At 37.5% G+C, this 20,857-nt stretch overlaps 1 protein-coding gene across 4 annotated transcripts in view; it reads left to right on the forward strand.

Moving 5' to 3' along the window:
• LIMA1 (LIM domain and actin binding 1) overlaps window positions 1–20,857 on the forward strand; it is a 64,038-nt gene that overhangs the window by 37,472 nt on the left and 5,709 nt on the right. For 2 of the 4 annotated variants that reach the window (XM_087710373.1, XM_087710375.1), the window contains exons 5-9: window positions 4,388–4,499; window positions 7,145–7,275; window positions 12,211–12,318; window positions 15,710–15,758; window positions 18,050–18,165. In XM_087710373.1, the coding sequence (XP_087566499.1) occupies window positions 4,388–4,499; window positions 7,145–7,275; window positions 12,211–12,318; window positions 15,710–15,758; window positions 18,050–18,165 (516 nt within the window). The remainder of the gene's footprint in view (window positions 1–4,387; window positions 4,500–7,144; window positions 7,276–12,210; window positions 12,319–15,709; window positions 15,759–18,049; window positions 18,166–20,857) is intronic. The other 2 variants (XM_087710374.1, XM_087710376.1) reach the window with 1 other exon arrangement.

The raw sequence follows: 20,857 nt of genomic DNA on the forward strand, positions 1-20,857 counted from the left end.
CTACATCTGAGCATGTGTAAATAACATATGTCTGAAGTGGTAGTTTTAAATCAAAATATTATAATAGTATTAGAAAAAATATTTTGAAGACAATGCAAGCTCAATCTCAATGTGTGTTTTCTGCAAAATAGACCAAGACATTTAATGCAAAAATACTTTAGGAAGCTGTTTTTCTTGATTATGCTACACCTTACCTCTCTATACTTTGTCTATCTGTCAAATCCTCCTTTAAAAAGTAGTAAGTTCTAAAATGTCTTAAGATATTTTATAATAAAATATCTTATTATAATAAAAATTAATATATCTACCCCCAGTCCTATCTGATACCCCATGACCTTTTTAATGCAAACTGTATTTGCAAAATAGGGGCATCGACGTACCAAGGAAATAATCTGGTACATGTGATTGAAACAAATACATAAAATCTTGTGAAATTCTTTTTAAAAATTCTGGATTGATACCTGAGCTGAGAATTGATCATTAAAGTATTTTTTGAAAGTTTAAACAGTTTGTATCCCATAGTCAAATGGCATTGGCTTATATATGTAATTATTCTAAAGATGACTGCTGTCGTGGTCCGCGAGCAGCCTGCGGAGCTGGCAGCAGAATCAGATAGTGAGGAGGTTGGGGAGGAACATGGGCCAGTCCTGGAGTCTGGGGAAGGGTCAGACAAAGGCTCTGCATCAGTGGCAGAGAGGGGGCCAGGGCCATCTGGGAGTTATGTGCTGCCTCCGGAGCCTCCAGAGTCGGACATCAGTGAGGCAGAGGAACAGGGGGAGCTTGTTCCCAGTGTGTGCATGTGCAGAGCTGTCAGAAGGCAAGAACAGTTAAGACAAAAGAGACAACTTAGCCCTCCCATAGGACATAAAGGAGGAGCAAAGGCATATGAGCCTTTGCAGGAAGCAGTTTTGTTTGTGCTGGTCGGTTTAAATTCTGAAGCTCCGTTTTGACTCTTTCCTCCATGTGGCCTTGCAAGCTAATTGCCAATTAGGTCTTTGGTAGTGTTTCAAGGGAGATAAAGATGGATGCTTATTAGCCTTATCCCGAAAGACTTTGGCAGGCTACTGTTGGACTCTTTACAAACTATTTGGGACTCATTACGGGCGGTGAATGAATATAATTCACAGACTTTGAATAATTTTGGGACTAAGCATGTGCTTTTTACTGTATCAGGAAGCCTAGGTCAGAACAACTGCATTGGTAATCTTTTTTTTTTTTTTTTTAGTCTTGTGAATTAAATTGGATCATGCAACCTGGGAGGACAATTATGATAGTTTAGCTATTACACAAAACAGAGGATTTGCAGGTTTAGTAGTACGGCTATCCTTTGGGCAATGGCACATGTCTTTTACAATCAACACATAAATTCTACCACACCTTCCCATATAACTTTGCTGAGGACGGGCAGTTCTTAAAACTGTACAATGTAGCTTTGTTTTTCCTTTACACAGAATTTCATTAAGATCTAAATGAGTTTTGTGTAAACTTCGTTGGATTGTTCCAGGTAATCAGAGCCCTTATTTATTGTACCCATAGGGACTCTTTCCTTTAGCTGCTTTAAACATCTAGGGCTGACTCCTACCTAAGCATAATGAAGCAGAAAACTGCTTTACTTTAAAAATACGATGCCACGTCCTTTCAGTTTGTGAGCAACATTGAGTCTGTACTTTAGAATTCTAGATGTGACAGGACTTCTTTGCTGTGACTACAGTATTGAAGGAAAAATTATTAGATGGTAAGTACCGTATTTTTCAGAGTATAAGACCTTTTACCTCCCCAAAAGAGGGTGAAAATCTGGGTGCGTCTTATACACTGAATATGGCATTTTTGACCTCCTGAAACTCTGCCCCCTTCACAAAAATGGACATGTAGAGGGTTTGGGAAGCCGGCAAAGTGCTCCTGAGGGCTGAGGAGGACAAAAACAAGCAAAAAATGGGCCATTTCCCCCTCATTTTGCCCCCCCTCCAGCCCCCAGGAGCACTCTACAAGCCTCCTAAAGGCTATTCATGCCCTTGGCAAAAAAACGGGCCATTTTTGCCCCCTTCCCCAAGCCCCCAGGAGCACTTTGCAAGCCGCTCAAACTCTCTGCATATACTGTTTTTCCACAAAAGATGAGGCGTGCAGAGCGTTTGGGAGGTCTGCAGACTGCAAAAACCTTTTTTAAAATTTACCTCTTCAAAATCTTGGTGCGTCTTATACTCTGCTGTGTCTTATATTCTGAAAAATAAGATAGCAGCTTTAGAAAAGCTGTGGTGAAAGTGGAAGAGCCATGGACGTTGATGTCCATCTTAATAGTTCCTCAATACATTTATAGAAATAAATCAATTTTTTTTCCTTTTTTCCTGTTGCAGATTTCTAGACTTGCTTTTCCTTAAGCTATGGGTGACAAGAAAAACAAAATCCATAAACATCTTTACTTTTATCCACAAGCAATTCTTTGAGTCAGATTAGTTTGAAGTCAGCACATCTGTCTCCTATATCCTTTCTGCTATTGGTGACAATAAGGGGCTCAGGACATTATGATTTTTCTGCTGTCATGCATGCACGCACATATACCCAAATGTCAGCATCCACACATTCATTCTTTCCTCTAATGAAATGCTTTTTCTTGTTGGTTCTAAACTTTTTACAAAGGCTGTTCACTACCTTGGAAGTACTTGTGTGTGATATCCGTATGTAGGGTGTGTCACTTGCTTTCTTTCACATGCTTTCTGATTCTCTGCAGCGCTGTGATTTCTGGAACTTATGCGCTGGCTTACAATTCTATTACCTAATGCTTCCCTTCTTGAGTATAGAAAAATGCATGCCCAGATGAATTCCTGTCTGCTGACAGCATCTTAAGCAGAGGACAAATGGCTCCTGAGAAATTAGAGCAATCCCTGAGCTTTCATTTTCAATGAAACCGAATCTATTTGATGTCTGCATGCACTATATAAAAAACGGACTTTATTGCTAAAATTTGTGTTTTGATTAAGTGTCGCAATATGAAGTTTAACAAGAACCATCTCTCTCAATTTGGAAAGAAATTATTTCTATCCCCCCCCCCCAAATCCCTCCATGTTTCCTATTACCGTAAAAGATTATTTGAAAATCAAAACTGCTTTAAAATAAAACATCTCTCACTGATGAATTTGCTCAATGGCTTTGTTGATTAATCTGTTGATTGTTTTTTTGGCCTATGGATTCACTCAGATTTTTAAATTAGATTTGAGAGGATTCCACTGCTATTTATTGTCATGTTGTTATCTTCATTGAGATCATTGGATGTTGTGTGTAAAGGAGGTGATGTTGGGAAATATGTGTATCTATGCCTGTGTGTATTTTAACCTTCTTTTTTACTATATCTAAATGATATGCCATTTTTAATAACATCAAATGCCAATGCAATTGCTGTATTTTCTGCTAAAGGATCAAAATAGGATTTTAAAAATATACTGGGGTTTCATTGGCAGCTTATATCCAGAAGCTTTGACTTTGGATAGATGAATTTGTGGGACTGTTCGTTTCTTAATAACCAACATTAAATAATTTTGAGCCAGGATATATTCAATTCTAATTCGTAAAATAGAACTTTCACACAGCAAATGTGTTCCTGCCATTGGACACAAAAATGCCTAAAATATAATTGCCTCCTTTAATAAACAATGAAAATTAAGTTGATATATACATTTATTTCTTCTTAAGGGTTCCTTAGTAAAAGCCCATTATGACAGAGTGGCACTCTCAGGCCAGATCTCCTGACATATCTTAGTTGGTTTGGATCTAACAATTTTCAGGCACCTAGAATTTCACATAAAATGAATGCAGGTAGTCCTCAACTTACAACAGTTCATATCAATGACCATTCAAAGTTACAACAGTACTGAAAAAAGTGACATGACCACTTTTCACACTTATGACCATCACAGTATCCCCCTGATATGTGATCAGATTTCAGATGCTTAGCAATTAGTTCATATTTATGACTGTTGCTGTGTCCCAAGGTCATGTGATCACCTTTTGCGACCTTCTCACAAGGAAAACCAATTGTGTGGGGGGGAGAGCCAGATTCACTTAACAGTCAGGTTGCTAACTTATCAACTGTGGCAAGAACGGTCGTAAAGTGGGGCAAAAACCACTTAACTGTCTCACTTAACAACACAAATGTTGGGCTCCATTGTGGTCACAAGTCAAGGACTACCTGTACAGTCAACCTAACTAAATTAATGTTTACCATCTTGAATAAATTCTTAGTGGTTACCATACATTTAGAGTTCATTGAGAGAGAAAAGAACATCTTCATTTGCTGCGTGGATATTGTTGATCTTTCTTGCTTCTACTTTCCTATTTCCTTCTCTTCATTTGGTGACTAAACACATAATAAACAGAAAATCTTTCCTTTTTAAAGCAGGTTGTTCACGACCATGGCAGAACTGCTGAGGGTAGAGTGTTCTCAGAGAGCCACTTCTTTTCAGAGGACCTCGACTTACCTCATGGAGAAAGAAGCCACAATTCTTCATGTGAGCAAGCTTTTTTCTTCTATATATATATATATATAAATGGCTTTGTGTTTGTGTGTGTATTGTTCCAGCATAACTCTGGAACGCCTCGAGCAATTTCAACCAAACCTGGTGCACAGATTATTTACCCTTTGGAAACAAATACTATGGGGGTAAGACACTCCTAACACCCTCAGGAGTTAAGATACAGCCTTTTGTGCCTTAAAATGGCTTCTACCGTCCTGCCTTAAAATGGCTTCTAATTTGCAGCACTGTGGAAATGCCATGGTAACGGCTTCACAGTATTCCACAAGGGGGCTCCATCTGGTAAGGGGGTAAATCCAACATTAGAAATTGTGGCGACATTCATAGAAGGAGGGTTGGAATAAATAAATACCCGACCAGCGCCAGATTGTCAGCTAGTATTCAATATAGTTGGGATGACTCCTATATGTACAACGGCAAGCACAGTATTCACCCTTTTAATAAAGAAGAAGGGCACCTCAAAATATTAAACAACTTAAAATGCAAATATATCTAATTAATTTATATGAAGCAGCTAAAAGAAAAATATAGGATAAATGCTTATATATTGCTAATATATTGAAACTGTGTGTCTGCTCATTATAATATGCAAGATTTATGTTTGGGTAGTCCTTGACTTTTCAATTGGATTTCTTTAAAAAATATGTAATCTTCAGTATCGATACTTCCACAGATTCATAGCTACTCTACAGGGCGGGGCATAACCTTTTCCTAGGGGGTCACAGCAACACTTGTAATAACAACACAAATAATTCATACACCATTCGAAAGCCCATCAAAAACTGAGTTTATTGACACGATTTAATAGTCAGTATGACCACCATTAGCCCTTCGAACAGCATTCAAACGAGGTGGATAAGAACACAACAAATCTTCAAACAGTTCCGTTCGATTTTCCAGATTTTCCAGGGCGGGGCATAACCTTTTCCTAGGGGGTCACAGCAAGATCGACAGCAGTTTACAACTTCCGCGACACCTCATTTTAAAGCCCATAAAAAACTGAATTGAATGAGCTATTAAATGTTAAATTTGTTTCGGTTGAAACTTTGAGAATGAATTTGGAAACTGTGTTGAAAAATCTGGAAAATCGAACGGAACTGTTTGAAGATTTGTTGTGTTCTTATCCACCTCATTTGAATGCTGTTCGAAGGGCTAATGGTGGTCATACTGACTATTAAATCGTGTCAATAAACTCAGTTTTTGATGGGCTTTCGAATGGTGTATGAATTATTTGTGTTGTTATTACAAGTGTTGCTGTGACCCCCTAGGAAAAGGTTATGCCCCGCCCTGTACTACTAAACCAGACTTCTTGTGATGACCTCTGTTTACTTGAAGGCAGGATACTAATGCATCCCTTTGATAAAATGGAAATGTCTTTGGGGATTGCGGTCACTACCAACTGCTATATCCTTGTGTGCAAAAGAGATAACATGGTTGTATGTTTTTCTTTGGCGTAGAGACAGGTCTCCACAGATACAACAGTATAATTGTTGATAGATATAAATTACACTCATATCAACTGTGGTGGCATACCGTGTTTCCCTGAAAATAAGACAGGGTCTTATTTTCTTTTGGCCCCTGAAATAAGCACCTGGCCTTATTTTGGGGGAGGTCTTATTATTTTTGAGGTACAGGGGGTGGCGAGCGTGATCACCTCAGGACTGCTGCTGTGTTGCAATATTTTCGCATGCGCTCAAAAGCCTGATTGGGCTTATTATCCAGGGAGCTCTTATTTTCAGGGAAACGGGGTAGTAATTACACAAAATGTGGCCATGCCACAGCAGAAGCAGCAGAACTTTCCTGTTTTTCTTGGCAAACTAGACAACTGGGACAGTTTTTAAGTCAAGTGTGATTTGTACTATTTGTAATTGGGTGACATAAAGTACAATTTGTGCTTGTATGAACCTCAGTCCTGTGCTCCCAAGCAACCACTTCAACTCCAGTTCTGGATGATACGTAAGTTCAGAAATAACCTCGTACATTTCTCAAATGGGAATGGGGGAGCCAAAAGCATAAGCATCTAAATCATGTGGTTTCCCCAACTTGTATTTTTGTTATTTTATTTTGGTCATCTTTTTGTTTTCAAAAGGGTACGCGGGTGAAATTCAGCAGGTAGGTTCTGGAGAACCAGTAGCGGACATTTTGAGTATTTTGGAGAACTGGCAAATATATGGGAATGGAGCTTTTGCAGTATCCTTTCCCTGTCATGCCCACTAAGCCACACCCACAGAACTGGTAGTAAAAAAAATTGAATTTCATCACTGGTACTACTCACATCCAGATCTGATGCTATTGCTTATAATTTAGTTTTAAATTAGTAAAGAAACCAAAGGAATCTTTAAATAGGGCAAAGTTCTTTCTTTAAGGTAAACATTTTGAGTTGGAATTAATTCATGCCCTTTGGCCACCTGGGTTATGAAGTGGTTGTTGTGTTAACCAGATTGAAGTTTTCAATCTCTTACAATGGGTCTCGGTATCAGCAGCTATGTTCTAGAAGATCAGTGTTTTTCAAAACTTTCAAGCATGCTTTCTGGGGAATGCTGGGATTTGAAGTCCACACATCTTAAACCTTAAAAGTTTGAAAAATATGGTTCTAGATAATTTGCTTTATTCCTCTGCAGTTTCAAGCCCAGAGAAAGCAGAGAACAGGAGAAACCTAGAAATACCTCGCTTTTCAGAAACATCCATCAAGGATAGGCTTGCTAAGTACCAAGCAGCTGTGTCCAAGCAGAGTGGCTCTCACAGTTATGTGGTAAGTTTTACTTTTTAGAGATGGATGGCTGTCACTGCTCTGCAGTAGAAGATTCCATTTAAAACAGGGGTCTCCAACCTTGGCAACTTTAAGCCTGGCGGACTTCAACTCCCAGAATTCTGCGAGTTGAAGTCCACCAACCTTAAAATCACCAAGATTGGAGACCCCTGGTCTAAAATGTTACTGATGACTTTGTCCTGAATACTCAAAATTCCTGAGTCATGATTTTTTTTCCCTTTTTAAAGTCTTGTTTCTAATTAAAGCTAGTGGAACCTCTGTCAAGTTCTTTTTATATGTGTGGGATTTTCTCTGACTTTTTTTTCCTCGGGGGATAAGCTTTGCTTACCTGTGAGAATCGAAAAGGTTTTAAAAAATTACCATTATCATCTACAACTCCTACATTTACACCAAAGCACTTCATTTTGGAATAAAAGAACTATCAGAGATTCCATATTTCCATAAAGGAATAAATGGAAAAAATTGTGCTATTTTGTTCAGCATGGAAAGAATTGTGTTTCTAATGTCTGGCTTCTTTGCTTTTCAATAAAATATAATTTACATGTAGGAGCCCATTCCCTGTGTTTTGTGTATTTCTTGATGGCAAATTGTGATGTAGATTGAGGTCTAGTAGATAAATATCCTCTTGCAGGGTGAGAGGAATTCAGGAGTCCTTGGTGCTCTCTGAACTTAGTTGTTTGCGGACATTTCATTACCTGACCAGGTAACATCAGTTTGAACATTGGATGTCCACCTAAGACTAAATACCCGCAGACCATCAATAACTTCAAGGACCAATTGAAATAAATAATAACTCCAGATCACACCACAATGCTGACAGATGTTGCATTGAAGGAGATGCAACTTGAAGGAGATACTCTTTTTGTCTTGTGTTTTTGCAGCAAGTGGGGGAAAGGCTGGCTTAGGGGAATAATTAATGAGTGGACAGCAATTTATCAAATGAACAATTTCAAGAAAGCCAAATATTGCAACTCAAGTCTCCTAGAACAGCTACTAGCAATGCCCAGTAGCCTGGTCTAAGCAAAAAGAACTTTGAGAATGAGATACTTTATTTTATTTTATTTTTTGTTTTCTCAAACATGTACAAAATAACAGGTATAAGTATAAACATGAACATGAACAAAGGAAGTAAATACAGATAAATGGCGACAGTAAGACAGGGACAGTAGGCACACTGGTGCGCTTATGCACGCCCCCTTGACGGACCTCTTAGGAATAGAGTGTGGTCCACGGTCCATTTATGTCTCAAAGGTGCTTTTTCAAAAGGCAACGGGGCTTTCTTTATTTTTCCTTGAAGTCATTTCACTTCTCATCCAACACATTTCAACCAATGAAACTTCTACCATTCTTGCCTTCAAATATGATGTTTCCTGCATGTTTTCCTTGGTAAATGTGCTGAGCACTGCCCTTAACTATGGGTGCTAAAGTATCAAGATTCCCAAGTCCTGCAGTATCAGTAGATTTTGTTTTTTGCATGGAGTGGAGATGCTTACAGAATGCTTTTTTGTGCTACTAGATACTAGAAATAAAGAATTGTAAGCAACAACTAGTTAAAATGAGTTGGCTATATTTTAAGGAGACCATAACGTTTAAAGTAATAAATATACAGTATCCTGTCCTGCTGACTGAACATTTTACTGTGTTCTGTATATTTGAAAGAGGTTAGTAAATTAATGTGAACCTAGGATAGATCAATATCTACTTGAATAATTTCAATATCTACTTGAATAATAGATCAATGTCTACTTGAATAATTTCTGGAGGCTGTGCAATAAATTAGCAAGTATTTAACCACCTGTTTTGCAAAAGAAGATTTCTTCCCAAATTAGGCCACTGAAATTTTTAAAAAAGCTTGAAGAAAACTGGATTCTTATATACAAATGCAGTTCTGAAATTGAAAACATTTTTGGTCTTAAAAACTGCCTGTAAGTGTTTAGATGTCCTCCTCCCTGCTTGCAGTATTTTTTTGCACTCAATTCCAGTTCATGTTCTTTGAAGTTCTAGGAAAAAGTAGTAGTTCCCAAGTCTGCTAACTCATTTGTCAGCAGTTCTTATAAAAAGGAAGGAATGTGAATGTAAGGCTAATTTGTGATAAAGCCTGAACAGCTGATCGAGGTTAGACTTCAATTGTCTATTCTATGAAACACATTAATAACAGTTGTTACATATTATTTTAGAGAGTGGATAGCTCCTTAAAGCTTAAGAGAATAAGGAATGGCATTTTACTTGGAAATTTGATAAAGAGAAACAATTTCACGTGCAAAACAGATGTTTTCTGTATCTGCATAGGAATACTCTAACTGTAAATAAATTTTGTTAGTGGGTGGGGTGGGATTTTCATCTGTTTACAAAGATCTAGATTAATTTATCCAAGTATGATTCTCTCAAGGCATGTTAGACTACAACTCTCATCCAAAACAGTAGGCTTGGCCACTGGGAATTGTGATCTAACATATCTCAAGAGTACCATGTAGAAGGTAGCATATACAGTATAAATTTCAGAACTCTATAAATAAGGAAGTAGAATAGAGGCCATCAGCCCAAACAACCCTATCATATATCATTAGAGTTTATCTTATGTTTCTCTTACAAAAAGAGCCGAGGTGGCGCAGTGATTAGAGTGCAGTACTGCAGGCTACTTCAGCTGACTGCTAGCTGCAGTTCAGCAGTTCAAATCTCACCAGCTCAAGGTTGACTCAGCCTTCCATTCTTCCGAAGTTGGTAAAATGAGAACCCAGATTGTGGGGGGCAATAGGCTGACTCTGTAAACAGCTTAGAGAGGGCTATAAAAGCACTATGAAGTGGTATATAAGTCTACGTGCTATTGCTATTATGTTCTTTAGCTTAGCAAACAGAGATTTGGGGGATGAACAAAGTGCATTTTCTTCCTAAGCCTTTGCAAAAGCCTAAAATGATTTTTAAAGGAAAATGTTTCTCTTTCCCCAAATTCTTTGCAGATGACAAGGCAAACAGGAAATGGCATGGAAAATAGCTCTCCTCCTGCTATTTTGCATATTTAATAGTTGTGTGTATGCATGTATTGCAGAGGAAGAAGTAGACATTTGCCTGCAAATAAAGCTTTTCTTTTGTCAGTGCAAAAGTCATCACTCATGCCTACTCCACAGGGAAAATCATAAACCATACTCATTGTAGTTTCTTTTTCCCAAAATACAGCTAGCTTTCTAACAAAATAAAAAAAATATTATTTTAGTATTGGGAGGGTTACCAGTTTGATATCCCTTGTTCTTGTTAACATAAGAAAAAATATTTTTTCTCAACCCTGTGAAGTTTTTATAATGATGTTTTGACATTTTTGAACTTTTAAAATTCCATACAGTGAAGTATTTCCCACAGTAACAGCTTGGCACAATTACTTTCCCTGTAGCAATGCTTTGGCATTTAAGAAAGAATTTAATTTTAGTGAATTATGATTCTCCCAGTAATAATTTTTGCAATCATTTTCTCACAGCTGCAATTCTCCTCGCTCACCTTCCTTTTAACAGGAGCATGTAGGCACTTTTATCCAACAGCATGACTTACTAGTGCAATTAACGGTACTGATTACATAATGTAAATTAATTTAAGTTAGCACCAGTGTGAGATTGACATGAATGTTATGCCTATTTCGCTGGGCAAAAAAATCCACCAGGGCTGTAATGGAATTATTTAAACAGACAGAAACCAAATTTGTAGGAGAAGGTCTATTGCCACTGAGTTGAGACTAGTAACTGCCAAGGGAGAGCTTTTTCCAGGGTTGTTCCTTACTGGTGAAATATTCTGTTCAAGAAATGTTCTGTATTCTTTAAGACTACAATTGGAACCAGAATTTCTGTTGCCAAACAAGGTGGTTAAGTGAGTTGTGCCTGGTTTTATGTGCCTTGTTAAGCAAATCACCACAATTTTTAAATGAATAATGCAGTTATTAATCGAATCCAGTTTCCCCCATTGACATGGAGATGTTGCAACCATCTTAAGTGGAAAGAACAATCATGATTGTTACTTTTTTACGTGCTGTTGAACGTTCACTAAAGGAATGGTTGTAAGTGAGGGCCACATATCAATGCTTCTATTTAGAGATTCACTGGGAAATTCTTACTGATTATTCTAGAAATCTTAGCTTTCAGACAAGTTTCTTTAGCATTATATATGTGGACCTGGTCCTACTGTTAAGATTTTAAGGGAGGTGGTATGCCTTTGGTTTATTATTAATCGATTGATTGACTTTGCAGATTTTAGTTCATTATAAAATGAATTTATCATTTCAGTTCTAGCCATAAGAATGACTTTAGAAATATAATTGAATGGTAATATAATAATATGGTTATTAAATATAGGACATATATACTGTGTTGTTTTAACCATTTAGTTGTATCTGACGCTATAAAGTCACCAAGAGACTGAGTGATTATAAGACTGTACTGTGTGGTATAGATAATAGGTCTGTTACTTTAATATTAGATTTCTTTCATCTTTTTTGCCATATTCTTCTACGTAGAAATCTAGTTGTAGACATATTAAAAATATACCATATTTTTGGAGTATAAGACGCACCTTTTTCCCTCAAAAAAGAGGCTGAAAATCCGGGTGCGTCTTATACACTGAATACAGCATTTTTGCCTCCCAAAATCCCGCCCCCTTCAACCAAATGGCCGTTTTTTGCTCAGTTCCCCTCCCCAAGCACTCTATAAGCCTTCTAAAGGCTATACATGCCCTTTTTAAACAAAACAAAACCCGGGCTCATTTTTGTAAAAAACGGGTCATTTTTGGGAGGTCTGCAGAGTGCAAAAACTTTTTTTTTTAATTTGCCTCTTCAAAATCTTGGTGCATCTTATATTCCGAAAAATACAGTACTCAACCCACATTCAATTAATCTAAAGACCAATATTTATTCTAACTCAAGCGTTTGGTTTTTTTTAGAATGAGACTCAAACTAATGAAAATGAAGACAAAGACTACAATTATGAGCAGAAGGAGAATTTGCCACCATGTTCTGACAATTTATTTCCCCAGCACATTGAAGAAAAGGTAAGAGGATTGCCATGGTGCTAAAAATTAAAACAACCCAGATATGGAATTCCTGTGAATGTTTAAAATGGGATTGTATGTACTGATGAAAATTGGTGAATACGTTCTGGTTATAAGATTGTGGAAACATTTCAATCTAAAATGTATACCATGTATGATTAACAAAATGTATATATTTTATTTTATCTTATTAGCATAAAACCAGTGTTTCTCAATCTCAGAAATCTTTACAAGTGAGATTGTGGACTTCAATCCCCAGAATTTCCTAGCCAACATGCTGGCTAAGGAATTCTGGGATTTGAAGTCCATGCTAAAATCACTGAAATTGAGAAACACTGTCTTAGACTGAATAAGAGTGGGCCTTTAATATGTTATTATAATATCCAGGATACATTTTAGTAACTTTTTGTTTCCAAGCATAGATTAATAGAGTCATTGAACATGAAATAATGTGTAGCGTAGTGTGAGATGCCCAATAAAAAAAATTCCTGTGCAGAACCCATCCCCTTATTTCCTGAAAGCTATTGGCACATTTTTATTCCTTACATAGAACTTTTTCTCTACATTGTCAGGCAAACTGATCTTAATCCTATCCTAGTAACCTCTTGGTTTGTTGGGAGTTGCTTCCCCAACAGAAGGTCAGCTCATTTTAAAGCAACCATCGATTAAAGAAGTAATTTCCCTTATTTGTTCTTTTCCTACAGCTGAATGGATGCGTTCAGTAAAAGGCCTCTTCCTGCTGATTTGAAAGAGTGAATAATAACTTATGATTTTTATAGGCTTTTTTGTGGCTTTCCCCAGTTAAGCACTTGCTTGATATGCATGAGAATTTCATGCAGGAAATGTGGAAATGAGAGGTGGGGAAAGTTTTTACAGCTTTTCTAGGTATAGGAAGAATGCGTGCAAGAATATTTAATAAACCTACCAGCATGTTAATTGCATGCCAAAAGCACTGCTTCATATCACGTGAGGGCTTAAAACATGAGTGTCTTTCACTGAGAGTGCTGTTGAATGTGCTGTGAAATGCCTGGGATCATCTGTTTCTCCAGATCAGACCCCCAAGCACAGAATGTTAGCCCAGCTTACTTGGCTTCTTGTTAATTTGCAGTTTAATTGCTCACAATGGGGCTTTCACTGTAAATTAGAAGGAAGCTGCAGTTAAGGTTATTATGGTATATTAATTCCTTAATTGAGCAGTCTTAAGGTGCATTTGATTTAACAGGGTGAATATTGGGGGGGGCACGGAGACATCCTATTACTCAGAATATGGCACAACTTGTTTTATGATTGTCCTATACTCAAGCATGATGTGCACATGTGTATACACACATAGAAACATATACTCTTTGCATGTGTGTACATATTGATCAGTCCTCTGAAATTCCAGATAGAATCTCTCCTGTAGATAAAATACTGAGTTCTACTTTTATTAAGTGAAGATAAACTGGTGTTTCTTCCTGATACGGTACAGGGTTCTCAAATGTGGACTGAATAAGCATTGACATGCAAATTAAAAACTGTAATGCAAGTAGCAAGATGTTAAAAGATAATCAATCAGGGTTGAGGAAAAAAAATGTGGAAGATTGCAGGTAGTCCTAGACTTAGTATTCTAATAGAGCCTGCCCATTGCAGTCATAAGTCGTGATGGTTATAAAGCCGGTCACCCACATGGCCAACCTAATTATACAACCTTTTCTTATGGCCATCATTATGCATTACGAGGCATTTTTGTCAAAACCCAAAAGTATTTCAACAAAATTTAACAGTCACATGACCACAGGATATTGCAAACAGATGTAAATGCAGGCTAGTTGATGGGCACCCAAAATAAGTCATGTGATGGGGGGGGTTGGAACTTTGGAACAGAGTCTTTACATACCTTTGGAGAGAGGGGTATCTATTGTAAATTCAAACAGTTGCTAAGTGACCAGTTGTAAGTCAAAGACTATGTATATACTACTTACATGGAGAAACAAAGGTGCATAGAAAGATAGTATCACCCCAGATGCTTCTCTTGATTTCTGAAGACTGCATGTTCAAAAGCTACATGGCATGGTGGTGCAATGGTTAGAACGCAGTATTGTAGGCTAATTCAGTTCACTGCCAGTTGTTTGGTCTTGTCCAGCTCAAAGTTGACTTGGCCTTCTATCCTTCCAAGGTCAGTAAAATGAGGACCCAGATTGTTGGGGGCAATATGATAACGCTGTAAACCACTTAGAGAGTGCTATAAAGCAGAGGTCACTAACCCCCGGGCTGGGGCCCAAAACTGGGCCCCAGCCCATGTTCAGAACTTGGCCACGTGAGTGGCAGACAAACAGTTCCACTTATGCGAGCAGCAGGTGCTTACACTCATGTGCAAAGCTGCATTTGGATGAGCAGCAGTCGTGTGCACCTGCTGCAGCAGCAAATGGAGCTGCACACATCTGCCTCTCATACAGTACCACTCCTCTCCCCTGGTTGGCTGCCAAGACCAGAAGGTTGGGGAGTGATCTCTTTTGTCTGGCCTTTGGAGCTAAACAGAGTTGAGCCTGGCCAGTGCTTGAAAAGGAAATCTCCTATTAATATTAAGGTTGGGAAAAAAATTCAGAAAGTTCCAGTGGCAACATACTAAAAAAAAAAATTAATTAAACATGGATGTAAAAATGAACTTGAATTTTACTCAAAGAAAATAGTCTTATATTGGATCTACTTCATTTTGAAATGTTCATTAGTTACATAGAATCTGACTTGATCAAACAATTTTCAACCACTTGAGCTGCAAAATCTTGATAGTAGGAGCTAAACACTTAAGCATATAAATTTGATAGACAGACGGGTCTTGGAGCTGGAGGATTGGACTTGTTAGCCAAATGCAAATAATTACAAATAGAATCTCAAACTATGAAGCATTTGTTCCCAGTGTGATCCAAGGCTTCAAGGACATTATTTTTCTCTAGTACTAGTGCCCCAAAAAACTTACCAAATGTAAGAGGCTTTGGCTTTGTCATCCAAATCTTACAAGATTTCAGGTTGTGATTTGGTGATCTTATGCAGAAAAAATTAAATGTTACATTAAAATACAAATTAAAACATTAAATTTTGGATAATGTGGAAACTATCTGGCAGTGTTTTGTTTTTCACATTGCCATTTGCTAGCTTGTAGTCCTCAGAAACTTCCAGGCATGGTATAATAGTTTATGTAATGCACAATAGTAGGGACTGCTGGTTTGTGGCAATTTAAGATTTGATGTGGCAGTAATGCTGTGTTTTTGCATTTAATCACAATCTGCTTTGTGCTTTTCCCAACAACTTTGCCTGCTTTGCTACTTTTATGCTTACCACACAAGGTAAATTCTAGTTTTCTGGATAACTCCACAAGAAAAGATGGTTCATAGGCATATCTCTCCTACAGGTTTCAGTAAGAGATGGTTTGACTTCCAGTCTCTGTGAAGATGGCACTGGTGAGTTCTTAATCTCTCTTTTATCCCCAAAATAAGGAATTAACAGATGTGTCCTGTCTGTTAGGCTTTTAAAAATTGTTTTTATTAAAGTTTACAAATACAAAGGTAAAAAGACAAATGCAAACTTAAGAAAAATATTTTTAAAAGAGGAAATGTGGGGAAAAAGGAAAGGAAAACAGAAATGAGAAAAAATCTATAAGAGGTGACTTCTGCTCTTTCTAGACAAATATAAGCAATTTGGCTAAATTGATGCCTTCTCTAGTACTTAAATAAATAGAAACTCTTATTTCCATATGTCATCCCTTATCAATAATCAAATTATATAAACTACTCATCCTGATCAGTAAAATTCTCTGTCATCCCCTTCTTCTTTTGCCCTCCATCTTTCCCAGCATCAGACTCTTCTCCAGTGAGTCCTTCCTTCTCATTAGGTGGCCAAAGTATTTGAGTTTCATCTTCAGGATCTGGCCTTCTAAAGAGCAGTCAGAGTTGATCTCCTCTAGGACTGACCAATTTGATCACCTTGCAGTCCAAGGAGCTCGCAGGAGTCTTCTCCAGCACCATAGTTCAAAGGCCTCAATTCTGTGGCGCTCAGCCTTTCCTATGGTCCAACTTTCACAGCCATACATTGCAACTGGAAAAACCATAGCCTTGACTATACACACTTTTGTTGGCAGGGTGATGTCTCTGCTTTTGGGTATGCTGTCTAGATTGCCATAGCTTTCCTCCCCAGGAGCAAGCGCCTTTTAATTTCTTGGCTGCAGTCCCCATCTGTGGGGAGCCCAGGAAAATAACATCTGTCACTGCCTCCATTTCTTCCTCATCTATTTCCTAGGAATTGAGAGGGCTGAATGTCATGAGCTTTCACTAATTATTTAGTTCAGAAAAATACCTACTTTGCCTTCTGAAACCTAATTCTGGAAACATTGCCAGTCTTCTGTATAATCAGAAGTAAAACTGCCTAAATCACCCCACAACTGATTGTTCTGTAGTCTGAACCCTTTAAGAATTTTGCATGCGCTTAAAACAGATTAGACTGCGTTCTCCTTGCTTGTATAATGGTTGATCGTTTCTGTTTTAGAAAAAATAAAACTAAATGGATTTTGCCATAGAGTAGTCCTTAACTTCCATTTAATATTTGTTCAAATTTAGCTTTAGCTATTTAGCTGACTGAATCTGATCAAGCAAAGTTCAGAAATGCTTCCAGGTATTACTTCCCATTGAAACATTGAACTACAAAATAATAGAATATGTTAACAGTTTCAAAATAAATAATTGATCCCAGAGGCTAAAAAGTAGATAAGTTTTAACTTACTCCAATTTAGAGTATATAATCTGTTATGGAATTTGCTTAATCTTAGGAAAGGATGCGGCAGCTTTAAAAAGTTCAGTTGATATGTAGACTACAAAGCATAAAAGTGTCTCTTAATTATTTCCAATATATTGTTTCTAGCCAATAATCCTTGAAAGACAGTTTTTCTGCAGTGTTGCTAATGGATCTATATAGTCCTTTATTAACTACCTCTTCTCTATCTGAATAATATCTTTTGTTGATTTTTAAGTTTGAATCATACCTCTATGTTATTTGTTTTTGTTTTGCTGCTTTTCAATTTCCTCTCTTAAGAAAAATACTTAGTTTATTTTATGTGGTAGGAAAATATTCAGTCAAACCAATAACTTACCAGTCATTTACAATCTAAGTTCTGAATTACTTAATTAGCTTCATTTATGGGCAAAACATTTATGCACCTTGCAGCTCGTAAAACACAATGTTTTTGCGCACTACATTTAATAAGTTAACTTTTTAATACTAGGATTTGTCTGTGGACACTTCAACACAGGCTCTTAGCACCACTGCAAAACCAGACCATCATCTAGGTTCAGCTGTCACATTGACTAATTTCTAACTCAGCTGCAGTATATCCATATCACATAGAAATATTATTTATTTTTGCTTTGCAAAAGTTTTGGGTAGTCATTTTTCCTCCAGAAATTCTTCCCTCACTGGATCCTAGGTGTCATGTAGCATTCTGTTCATAAGTCCTTGAAATGGAATGTGGCCTAACAGCTTCAAAAGTCTCTCACAGCAAGCATCCAGAGTTTTGCTTTTTTTCTTTTTTCATTCGGGGTGGGGGCCATATGATCAGACAGATGCTCATCGCTCTTCAACTGCAGCAGTGTTGATTGCTTGGCAGATTTGGTGAAACCGGGGAGTGGAAATGGGACTGTGGCAGAGCCTTGTATTCCTTAGTTTTGAGGAAAAGTATCTAATATGACTCCTTTTGTTCTAGCTGGGTGTAACTTCCAGAAAGAGATTGGAATTGCAAAACCTGTCTATGCCAAACAACAAAGTCCTAATTCTAGAGCATCTTCTCAGTCTGACAGCTCTCCTCCCAAAGCAGTGAAGGTACAATGGGTGTATTTTTTTCATTAATGGGCAATGTAGGGGGGAAAAATCAAAAATGTAAATTAGTCGGTAATTGTACATTATTGCCTGTGTTTCCTTTTGTAGTCATGCTGTTTTTTGACTTCCAAATTTTATTAAGTTACCCTTTTCCACATTAGGCCATGAAAGTATATTACATTGTAGTTCTGTGAATTTGTAAAAATATATTTACTTATTCCTTCGTTAGATTTATGTCTTGCCTTTTTTCCCCATTAACCCAGTTTTTCCTCTAACAATTCTTGGGGACAGTCAGTTGAGAAAAAGTGACCAAGTGGGTGTCCCTAACACTACTCCACCACCTTAACTGTGATTTCATGTTGACTCTCAGGACATCTCAACAAAAGCTGTTTTGAAAAATTGTACTTTTAGTATAGTGGTTTCGGTATAATATGATTTAATTTTTTATTCAACATACAGAATGTGTTCAAAAACAAGCAACACAGATATGTTGATATACAAGTGAACAATGACATGTACATGTATGTACACACAAATGAAAAAAGAAAACATATACAGGCGTAGAAAGAGCTAGTTATTTAGAAACTCATCTCAGGATTGGCTTATCAGTATAATTCTGCTTTGGAGTCCCTAAGCTTGTTACGTTTCTGTATTTAACATACCTGCATGAATATATGTTTTCTAAAAATACAAAATGCTTCAAACTTTCTTTAGCCATGAGGAAGTCCAGTTGCTGACGTATCATAAGTTTGTCTGTGAATATTGGTGACATTTGTGAAATAATGAAGACAAGTGTCAACCTATCTATATTTCCCTCTAAATTTTAATCACAATAGACTAAATTCTATTCTCAACTGGGTCTGTTAAAGGGGTAGAAAGCTTACTGTACATGGTATGGTTTTTCAGTCATAGAAATGTTTATGGAAACCAGAACGTTTGACATTTGATTTCTGTTTACCACTAATTTGGGGGAGGAGGTGTCAGCTTTTTGACTGAAATAGGAAATTGTGCAGTAATGTTAATGATTTCATTGATATGCCCATGGAGTTTTTCCTGGACAGTTGTGTGTGAAATATGTTATACTGTAGTAGAGGGGTGTTAAATTTAAAGCCTGGGAGCTGGATTCGGTCCATGGGGTGCTTAGATCTGGCCTGTGGGGCTGCCCTGGAAACAGTGACGGACTCACCCATGGTGCCTCTGCCAGTGAAAACGGAGCTCGGGAGGGTGGCCTCCCTCAGCTCCATTTTCACTGGGAGAGAGTTCCAGGAGGCTGTCGTAGCCAAAAATGAAGCACGGGAGCCCATTTTCTCTGGCAGAGTGCTCAGGTCACCACAAGTGCCCCCAACACAAGTGACGTTGAGCTGGCCATACCCACCCCAGCCCCTCAAGGTCAAACACAACCCTGATGTGCCCTCAATGAAATCGACTTTGACACCCCTGCTGTAGTATATATGCTGTTACCCTTTGTTTTAGCTCTTTTTTCCATAAAGGAATTCCATAAAGGAATTTCTTAATGGCTGAGCCTACTTTAATAGCTTTATAATAAAATATTATTCACTGGAGGAACCACCTAGTATACTTTCCAACAAGTCCATATACGTTTATAAATAGTCATTTGTCTTTTTCAGCTTCTGTTTCCTGCTCCTGGTTTCTAATCTCTATTCCTGTCTTCTGCTTCCTTTTTAACGTGAACTCATCTCTCAGCTTTCCTGCGTCCTCTCCTCTTTTTATTAACTGGACTTCATGGTTCTACTGTAGTTGCTCTTCATAACATGCTTGAAAAGGAATATACTTCTGCACACCCCAAAAGTTTCTCCCATGTAAGTTGGAAAGGGGAATACACATTGCTGCAACTGATGTCATTTATTGCAAGTGCCCTGTTCCCAGAGCAAGCTGGAAAAGGCAGAGTTTTAATATTCAAATTTATTTCCTGGATTCTTGAGAAGCATCTATCATCCGCACTATTAGGGGAATTCCATGACACTATAGCTTTCCTGATCATTATAATAAAAATGTTTCATTGTGTGCAACATTTCAGAAAACATTTTCTATGGAACACAAAACCAGCTTTGTGCTTTTTTGACACCCATTTCCAAAATCTGTGGGTAGCTAATCCATGTATAAAGCAACGTTAGGCATTTAAACCAACTGAAATCTTAATATGCTTTAGGTACAATATTATTAATTATCAACGTTGCTTGAGTGGTTTACCTAGCAGCACATCTCTTTCTGCCCAGCTGTGTCCTCTCTCTTTGTTTAATTTGTGCCACCCAGTCAGTTTTCACTTTTATTTAGACAACACATTCTTATAGCAATTATAAGATACAGGAAGAGTTTTGATACATTAGAATACGTTCATCATTTCTGTCTGTTGAAGCACTAATCCCAGAAGTATGAAATTATTTCAGATAACTTACTATAAGAATCAATTGTTTGACAATTGATTTTGAAGGTAGAGTATGTGATAAAAAGTTCACCTAATTGCTCAGGTAAATTCACTGAAGTTACAATCAGTCATAAAAAGGAAGCAGAGCTTTGATCGCACTACAGGTAGCCATCAACTTACGACCATTTATTTAACAACAGTTTGAAGTTACGGTGGTGCTGAAAAAGTCACTTACAACCCATTCTTGCACTTATGACTGTTGCCCTGGGAGTGACAATAAAAATTCTAGCACTTGGCAACCAATATTTA

This window comes from Thamnophis sirtalis, unplaced genomic scaffold (assembly GCF_051295495.1).
Source record: "Thamnophis sirtalis isolate CommonGarterSnake01/CBP01778 unplaced genomic scaffold, rThaSir2_p1.2 scaffold_3, whole genome shotgun sequence".
NCBI classification, from domain to species: domain Eukaryota; kingdom Metazoa; phylum Chordata; class Lepidosauria; order Squamata; family Natricidae; genus Thamnophis; species Thamnophis sirtalis.